Raw genomic sequence first — 9,771 nt, 5'->3', positions numbered from 1 at the left:
ATTATATTTTGTATAATTTAACTTTTTAAATAATTATCTTAAAAAATTATGAGAGTCGTCATTACATATTGCATGCAGTATAGTATCTTTTTAGAAATTTGCTTATTTACATAGTAATTATTGAAAAAAAATATATAATCTTTTCTAATTTTTATGTTTTATAAAAAAACTTAAAAAAATAATAGTAATTAAAAACTAGGTTTTTTTTTTTTTTGAGGGGAAAAAAAAAAACTAGGTTGTATGGAAAAATAAAAAGTACAAAGCAAAAAACATTTCCGTAGTTCCCATTACCAACGCCCAATTTTGTCCCATTGAGTTTCATTCCATCAGTCCTGCACCAAGTCCAACAAAGTCATGGATATCTGTGCTTTGCCTTGCAAAAAACCCAATTCAGAATCCAAGCAAACCTCCAATATTGATGACCTCTCAAACGACCTTCTAATAGAAATCCTCCACAGAATTCCTCTGAAACCCGCACACCGCTTCAAGTGCGTTTCCAAGAGATGGGTCCAAGTGATCTGTCAACCCCAATTTGCACAACGTTTTACACAGAGAATGAAACTCTTGTACCCATCACAGCCATCACCACCCTTTACACTGTTCTTTCAGTGTAGCTTTCCCCGACCATTTCCCGTTGAGTTCAAGCATTTTCAGAGGGATCCACAGTTTATGTCCTCCTACTTTTCCTTGAGCTTTCTTCCTCAGAGTCCAAACCCCATTATTTTCATAGCAACGAGTAATGGGTTGGTGTTGTGTTCCACAACACTCTTGTCTCAGATGATGTACTACGTCTGTAATCCACTCACTGCGAACTGGGTCGCTCTTGTGCCTCCTCGGTTTGACAGTCATGTCCTTGCTGGGTTTGTATGCCATTCCTACTATGATGACAGTGACACCATTACTCGGTTCAAGGTTGTGCGTGTCAGTGCTATCGAAACAGGGGTATGTATAGACCATGGCCGCCCTGTTTTTTTGTGTGTGTGTATATATTTGTGTATCTATAAGTGTTTTTTTAGTTAGTTTGTTTGATGTTTGGGATTCAAAGTCAAAAAGTTTGAGACTTTGAATAGAAAAAATTGTCCCTTTTTTTTTTTTTTTTTTTCAGGTGGCAGACTAATTAATTTTTACTAAGAAGAATATTGAACTTATAATGACAATAAATATGGCTTTCAATTTTTGTTTTTAAATTCTGTTTTGATTATAGAGTGGTTCTACTTTATTTACTCTTTAATGCAAACAAAATAATAGATGATTTTTTTGTAATGGATTTCTTAATTTTGTACATTTAAAGGGAAATTATTGTGACATTTACTACCAAATCAATCATACAAGATTTTTGTGAACCAAAAAAATGTCAAGTTTCATAATACATCGCAGAAGATTGAGTGGAAATGTATTAAGAAACAATGATTTTAAATTTTTTTCTTTTATGAATTTTAGATTATAATTTTTTGTATTTTGTCCCTTAAAATTTAAAACTAACCCTTCCAAATTGAATACAAGTCCAAAGAATCTAAAAATAAATTGTTTTATTTGATGTTTGGCACCCAAAGTTAAAATTTTGATGCTTAGAGTTTTGAGTGATATGTGTATAAAATTACTACTATGTTATATAGATAAATAAACATATTAAAGGGCTAAACTTGCACAGGATAATTATTGAGAAGTACCTGATCTCTTTCCATGTGAAAATCATAATAACTTTGGCTAATCAACATTAATATGTTAACAAATTACCTGTGCCCGTGTGGGACACAGATATAGGAGGGGAATGGGTACCCTGTCCCTCTGTTTGGATGTTTTAAAAATATTAGGTAGAGTTAGGGGAATAGAGATGTCCTCCTCTTTGTTTGGATGCTTTAAAAATTAAGGGAAGCAAAGAGGGGTGGGGGGAGTGGTCATAGAAATTGGCAACTAGATCATTATTTGCTAATTTTAAAGAAATGCATAGAAATTGACATCGTAAGAGTAAAATTGACAATTTGGATTTTTATTTTTAATATATATATATTTATATATGTTTGTGTGTGTGTGACAACACTAGTTGGTTTTTTTACTAAGAACAATATTGGATATACAATGATAATAAATAACTTTTTTTTTCAATGTTTATTTTGATTATAGAATGGTTGTACTTCTATTTACTCTTTTAAATTTTAATTGTAATTATGAAACAAATTCTTCTAGTAATGGATTTTTTGATTTTGTATATTGAAAGGGAAACTACTGTGACATGTAATAGCAAATCAATCATAAATGGTTTTTGTGATTTAATGCATCATAAATGATTGAATAGAAATGTATCTATATCTTCTTCTTTTTTTAAAATATTTCGTTAATATTGAATTGATGCTAGTTTTAAGTGCGGGACAACATACGAGCTTGGAGGGCCAAACTTTTTAAGAATTAGATTTTCACTCCCAAAGTCTTTTAGCATGTTACTGAATTAGAAGCACGCAAAGTCCAAATTTTTTTAATTATATATATATATATATATATTACTGAATTAGAAGCACGCAAAGTCCAAAATTTTTTAATTTTATATATATATATGATCCCCCAAACTTTTCATATTTCTTATATAATCTTTTTAAATTTGTAAGATTTTTATATTTTTTTGTCTCTTTGACCTCTCATTCTTGAAACTATAGTTCTGCTCCAGGTTAGTTTTATGTTTCATATATTAATTTAGTTTCAAATTCCAGTATAATTCTCATTTTTGAATGGTTTTTTTCCCCCCATGCTTTGGCCTCCCAAAGAAAAAATCCCTCGATCTCTGTGTGGAGATATTCAACTCCGATACTAGTGAATGGCAACAATTTACAGAGCAATGTGAAGGTCTTCATGTTACCTTGGATTTTACCAAGTTTCAGACACATGCAGTTCTTGCCCACGATGATATCATGCATTGGGCTCACTGTGGCAGTAGATATATCCTTGCTTTTGATCCTAATAACAAACATGATCATAAATGCCGTCTCATTCGTCAACCAAGAGAGCTCTATGACATGTATGGACACGTTTGCTTATCAGCTTGCCAAGGGCGTCTGCGGTGCATGTTTCTATCCAATTCGAACAATTATACATTACTGTTTCAACATTGGGAACTCGAGGACTACATTGCAGGGAAATGGTGCTTGGTGGCAAAGTTTCCTGTGAGCAACACTAACTTATTGAGAGTGCTAGGTATTCACCCAGTTGATCCAAACATCGTTTATTTGTTGAGGACAAAAAATATTGTGTTGTTGAATGCACACACTCAACAAATGGAGGTGGTTTATTATTTTACTGAGGGTCAATTTGGACGTGATAATACTATGATGAATCCCTTCGAGCTTTACATGTCAAAAAAAAAGTTGAATGCCTTCCAGTTTGTACTTCAATGGTGGCCAACACCAGTTCCCAAACTCGATAACGGTACGCTAAATACATATCATATACTATTCAAAAATGCTTACTTTTATATGTGTGTGTATTTCTTGTCTTCATCTCTTGGTTGCTAAATCTTATATATATTTGATAAATGGAAAATTATTAAGTATTTTCTGGACTACAATGATGTAGTACTCTTTCTTCTCGCATGAAATTTATTATTGGCATTTAATATTATGTGAGAAAAGGAAGTACCGCATTGCTGTACTCCCAGGATACTAGATAATTACTCTAGTTTAATTACTGAGTTTACGAGGAGTACTTTGTGTTCCGCTAGTATATGAATCTAGGTATCCAGGAAGGTTTCAAAGTTTTTCTGATTTTCCAACCTAAGATCAATGCCAGGTATGCTCATTTTGGAACAATATTGTTATTGATATTGCATTCCAATTCGTTTTTGCATGCATTTTAATCCTCTTCAAATATAGTTCAGTTGAGCACTATAACGTTTTTGTAACAAAGGTTGAGCACTGTATCCTTTGCAAAACTAGAAAAGGGTTATCCTTCAACAAAGAAATTACCAGTGAATTTTTTAAAGCAACCTCGGATCTCTAATTAGGTATCATTCCAATAATATCCTACCATGCCTACTATTTGGTTGGTTTTAATCTGTTTGTTTATTATGGTACTATATTTGCTCTGTCTTTCCTGTTGTTGGAAAAGGAAGGGAAAATTGAAGAAAGGAAAGACTAGCTATAATTTTACACACTCGTTATGTATACTCCGTACACACAATGTCCATAATTTTATACCCATTGTCCACAATTTTTAAGAATGTCCATAATTTTATACCCATTGTCCACATTTTTTAAGCATGTCCACATTTAATACATGAAATGGGTGATTTGTAAGGACGATATACACTAACAAGCGTGCAATAAAATCAATGCCCTTAATAGTCATGTAACTCTTTTAAATGATTTAATGACTCATATGATTTAATATACATTAATGGTCTTATAAACCACTACGTAATGGGTTGGAGTAGATTTGTCTAACTTGGTTAGGATAAAAACTTTGTCCATAGGACATTATCCAAATCTTTCCCTTGGATGGCGGAAAATAAGTGGGAAAAAATCTTTCAAGGGACTTGAAGAATTTTTTTTTTCAAACAAATAAAAATATTATCCTATCATAGTCCCATGCCATTTTTGGATGTTAATTGTAATAAAGATTATGTGAAGAGTTTCATTTATTTTTTTGACGTTCTTTGATGTTGTTGAGATTTTTAGGATGCACACACGTAGATTGACTAAGTTTTAGGTGCTATCTGGATTATTTAATTGTTTTGTTAAATCAAAGTAAGCTTGATTTGTTTGTTTGGATGGAGGGGTAGGAGAGGGGAGTAGATGGAAGGGGAGGGGTTTGATTTGATGAACCTTGTTTGGGTATTTTTTAAATGCAGAGGGAAGGGGAGTTTGTGGGGGGGGGGGGGGGGTTGTGTGGGTGTTTGAGGGGTATCTTACCCCTAACAGTTTGTTTGAATGAAGGGGGAGGGGCGAGCAAAGGGAATGGGAGTGGTTTGTTGATGAACCTTGTTTGGATTTTTTTAAGAGCAGAGAGGAGGGGTTGAAGGAGTTTGGAGGAGTATCTTACCCCTCCTAACACCTCTTTTTCAATTCCCCAAATTGGAGGAATTTAGAGGGAAAGAAGGATTTAAATTGTCAATTTTACTCTTATGATGTCAATTTATATGCATTTCTTTAAAATTAGCAAATAATGACCATAATTGTCAATTTATATGACCGCTCCCCCCTGTCCCCCTTTCCTCCCATTAATTTCAAAGCATCCAAACAAAGAGGTGGATATTTCTGTTCCCCTTACTCTACCTAATATTTTTAAAACATCCAAACAGAGGGACAGGGTAACCATTCCCCTCCCCTTAATTTTTAAAACTTCCAAACAAAGAGGTGGATATCTCTATTCCCCTTACTCTACCTAATATTTTTAAAACATCCAAACAGAGGGACGGGGTAACCATTCCCCTCCCCTTTCCGTTTACTCTCCTCTCTACAAACTTTCAAACACGCTATAAAAGGAAAAGGTGGCAAGCCATTAACTTAAGACATTACCTCCTATATCTGTGTCCCACAAGGCCGCAAGTAATTTGTTAACATATTAATGTTGATTATCCAAAGTTGTTATAATTTTCACATGGAAAGGGATCAAGTACATTTCAATAATTATCCTGTGCATGTTTAGCCCTTTAATATGTTTATATTATCTATATAATATAATAGTAATTATTTTTATACAGACCCTGAGTATGTCACGTTTTACACTTATATTCCTTGTCTGGATTAGGGGACACCATTGGGCAAGGTATCTTTCATGGTGGGGGTGTATTCTGATAAGCATATTGACCTCTCTCACATTAGTCCCTTTTAAGGTGTTGCCAAAAAGGGTGTTGCTGCTAGGGATGGATATTGGGAGCATAAAGAATGGAGCTTGGGCGAGCTCCAACCCTTGGAACCTGTTTTCTTGCTTTTTATTTTTATTAGTGTTCTAAACTGATTTTTGTTTTCAAATCTTTATTTCTATGGATGTTGGTAAATATTTCATGTTGGCTTATTCAGTATAGAACTCAAAGTTGCCCTTATGAAAGACTGGTAATTAAGGTTAGCAGAAGAATTTGTTGCGGCCTATAAAGAGAACTCATATGATGATTACTATAATAAAGGTTTGACCGAAAGTTTTTGAAAGCTACTAAGTGCAGCATATAGTTCCTAAAAATAAAAAAGACAAAGGTTATGGAAAAAACCTCAGTAAAAACCAAATAAATTGACAATGTTAAAATTATCTAAAACAAGAGACTTGACACTGAATCCTTATAGAATTTAATACCATTTTAAAAAAAAATTGATTTGGGTATGGAATCTAAAAAATTAACAGAGTTGTCTATGATTTGCAAATATTAGTGGGGTGAACAAAAGCAATGAAGGAAAAGTGAATTGGATTGGTTGAATAAATCTATACAAACTGAAAGCTCAAGGTTGTTTGTTCTATATTCATGTATCAATTGTCATGGTTGTTTTGTTTGATTTAGAACTAGAAAAACTTGATGTCAAGACAGTGAGATGATGATATTAGCTCAAAAAATCAATTTACATGTATTAACCCGAGAGTTTTGTAGTTCAAGGAAAATAAGATCATGTTTATTTAGATTCTCCAAATATTCAGTTCTCTCGTCCAAACTAGCAGCCAAAAGACTGGAAAACCATTGAGGATGAAAGTTCCTGTTGAGCATCTTTTGAGTTGTCATAGTTTGTAATCATGCCTCTTGAAGATAAATTATTGTGGATATCCTTCTCTAACCTTGCTATGCCCTTTGCTAATAAAGGATCAGGATTCAAGGGTATCCCTAGTTGACTGTCATTGTTAATCCCATAGGGAACACTATTCCTAGGATCTGCCTGAACTTCCCCATCCTGACTGGTGTCTCTTAACAACAATGATTGGGGATTGAGGACACTGGGTTGTTATTCTGCTGTAAATGGGCATCATTCTGTGAAAGGCAAACTGAAGTTGTTGAAGATGATGTGTCCAAGTAATCTGTCTGGGAAGCTGCCCCATTCAAGTATTTTTGTGGAGCAAAAAGTCCTTGATTTTGATTCCTAGAGATGTTAAATGAAGGCTTCACAATGGACTTCTGCTGCAAATCTTTAACCAGGTTAGCATTAGATAAAATGGTTTCCAAGGCACTTGGACACAAGATTGTGGCAGAAGAATGAGCCATGTCCTCCCGGATAGCTGTACTTCAATGGGCATGTCATTCATCACTGGCTGAACCACATTGTGGCAGTTGTTTGTGGAAGGTTAAGTGGAACAAGATGAAAGATCATCCGTAATTGCAGACTTCCCAGCACCAGCAGCTCCTGTCACTATGCTGCTACCGGCTGTAGATGGCTGATTGGTTCTTGGGGGTACAGGAAGCCCCACATGACCAGATATATTGGGCTGAACACCAGATTGCTGTTGTTGAAGCTTTGGCTGCTGGGGTGGATGAGAGAACCGAGTATATGAGCGGCTGCTATTCCTTGTCATCTGACGTGGGATTGACTGAGGGAGCGAGGTTGAGGTTGAGGTTGCTTGAGGGACCTTCAGCATTTGGGAGGGTGTCAGAGACCTAGAGAAGTTTTGCAGCATATCTAATCTAACAACCGCCTCTGTCGATCTTGGAGTTGTGTAAATTGAGCAGGTTGTTGCAGAGCTGACTGCTATGCTAGAAGTGATTGCTGCTGCTGTTGAAGCTTCAGCAATAGTTGAATTTGAATCTGATTATCAGACGGTTGCAACTGTTGGTTTATTTCTTCAGGCAGTTGCGGTTGAATAAGGGGAATTTTGATTCCAAATACTCTACCCATACACATGGTTAGTTTGGGTAGAGTATATAAATAGTTTGAATTATTTATATAATGTGAAATGTTTTTTTTCCCCCTCTATTGAAGAACTTTCTTTAGGCTTTTCATTATTAAAAAAAAGTGTATAAAATGATAATATATTTTTATGAAAATTTTATTTTAAAGAGATTTAAACTTTATTAATAGAAGGGGGGAATCTCACAATTTAACACGACACAACAAGAGATGAACAGATTTCAAATCCGTAATATCACAGTTTGTTATATTTAAGCAAAATCTTGAAAGATCATAGTATCATGTGTTATTAAGTGCTTATTTTTTCTCAACTTATTTTACTATTTAGTTTATTTTTGCTACTTTTTATAGGTTTCATTGCACTTTTTGGTATTATTCATGAGTCTTACTGTACTATTTCAATTAATATTTATCTACAGTACTTTCAATAAAAAGTTTTCAGTTTTAACAAAATAAGCGAATTCTAAACAGACATTAAATTTATATCTCGTAATTTATTTAGCAATTGTTTTTATTTTTTAAAAAAAAAACAATAGGGCACATTTGGTATATTAAATGTGGATTACAATAGGAGTGGTCATTTTTATTACTGGGAATAAAATGTGTTAAATGAAATAATTAAACTTATTCATTAGTTTGGTAAGTTGTGAATTGTAATATTATAATAAAACTTAAAGATCTAATTTAGGAAATATCTTACTCATACAATTATATTTCCTAGAAAATAATATATTTTAAATTTGACAAAGATGAGTTAGTTTTTATGATTTTTTTTTATTTTCATAATTGTTACTGGAATATGGAAAGTTTGTTTATTTGAAAATATATTAATGTTAGAAATTATTGCATTTACTAAGAATAGCTATTACAATTTACAACCCTTTTAAAGCACTTGCAACAATGGAGCTAAATAGCTATATTGCTATTTTAGATATGTCAAAACACAAAAAAAACCCCATGCAGCAGTGGAGCAATAGCTAAATTTTTTAGTTGAATTGCTACAATGCACATTTATAGATAGATGTGCATTGTAGCTTGGAGCTAAAAAAAAAGAAAATTTATTCTAGCTGGTACAACTTGCTTCTTTTTTTATTCATTCTCTCATTCACTCTCTCTCTCATTCACTAAAGCTCAAGTCTCAAGTCTTTCAAGCTAACTCTTTCAACTCCGGTCTCTCAAGCTTACTCTGTTTACCACCGTTGGCCTGACCATCATTAACGTCGCCGCCATCGATCGTCAACGTCACTGCCATCCACCATCTGCCTCATTTGAAGCTCTCATCTCTCAAAATTCTCTCAAGCTCACTCTCTCAAACTCTCATCTCTATTTCAACGCCATCTCGAGTCGCTAATCAGCTCAGACCCACTGCTGATCAACTCTCTCAACCTCAGACCCACCAGTCGTCCCAAGCTGCCGATCAGCTCAAACCCACGCCGCCATACGCCTCAAACCCACGCCGCCGATTGAAGTGCTTGCTCGCCGACGTTGTGCTTGTTTGTGATTGGTGATTTTGTTTGGTTTGGGTTGAGGAAAAAAATTGGAGATTTGGTTTTTTTTTTTTTTTTTTGGTTGCTGTGGACTGGTGGTGGTGGTGTTGGTGGTGGTTGTGGTTGTGGTTGTGACTGTGGCTAATGGTAGGGGTGGTTGTGGTTGGTGCTGTGGATTTTTTTTGGGAAGTAAGATATATTATTTTGTTGTAGTAGTTGTATTATTTTATTGTGTTAAAAGTTAAAATAGATCCACTGTTGCAGCATGTGTGTAGGTAAAATAGATAAAGTAACTTTTGGTAGAGCTAAAAAGCTAAATTTTTAACTCCACTGCCGCGGATGCTCTAGAAGAATAGTTATTCCTCATTTTAAATAATAGTTATTTATAAAGAATGAATATTCTCTGTAATAGAAATATAACCAAACTATTAATAACTATTACATTTCAATGCTTATTACAGTTTACTAAATATGCC

At 34.2% G+C, this 9,771-nt stretch overlaps 1 protein-coding gene across 5 annotated transcripts; it reads left to right on the top strand.

Moving 5' to 3' along the window:
- Positions 1 to 300: 300 nt before the first annotated feature.
- On the top strand, positions 301 to 9,000 carry LOC115950950 (F-box protein At5g07610-like). 5 transcript variants are annotated; one of them, XM_031068237.1, is made up of 3 exons: positions 301 to 942; positions 2,760 to 3,417; positions 8,939 to 9,000. In XM_031068237.1, exons 1-3 carry the CDS (start codon positions 355 to 357, stop codon positions 8,962 to 8,964), a joined length of 1,272 nt encoding a protein of 423 aa, XP_030924097.1. In that variant the 5' UTR covers positions 301 to 354; the 3' UTR covers positions 8,965 to 9,000. The 5 variants fall into 5 exon arrangements, with proteins under 5 accessions (XP_030924097.1, XP_030924094.1, XP_030924096.1 ...); XM_031068234.1 differs by lacking the exon at positions 8,939 to 9,000 and adding an exon at positions 6,823 to 7,887; XM_031068236.1 differs by lacking the exon at positions 8,939 to 9,000 and adding an exon at positions 6,773 to 7,887.
- Positions 9,001 to 9,771: the final 771 nt, after the last annotated feature.

This window comes from Quercus lobata, chromosome 6, assembly GCF_001633185.2.
Source record: "Quercus lobata isolate SW786 chromosome 6, ValleyOak3.0 Primary Assembly, whole genome shotgun sequence".
NCBI classification, from domain to species: domain Eukaryota; kingdom Viridiplantae; phylum Streptophyta; class Magnoliopsida; order Fagales; family Fagaceae; genus Quercus; species Quercus lobata.
The sequence above is the reverse complement of the archived record's forward strand: the minus strand, read 5'-3'. Positions and strand labels throughout refer to the sequence as shown.

Bases quoted from the DNA above. Each gene is read 5' to 3' on its own strand.
- LOC115950950 (XM_031068233.1), top strand. From the start codon at position 355: ATGGATATCTGTGCTTTGCCTTGCAAAAAACCCAATTCAGAATCCAAG. The intron at 943-2,759 runs GTATGTATAGAC...GGCCTCCCAAAG, and splicing joins TCAGTGCTATCGAAACAGGG to AAAAAATCCCTCGATCTCTG. The intron at 3,418-5,810 runs GTACGCTAAATA...CTCTCACATTAG, and splicing joins AGTTCCCAAACTCGATAACG to TCCCTTTTAAGGTGTTGCCA.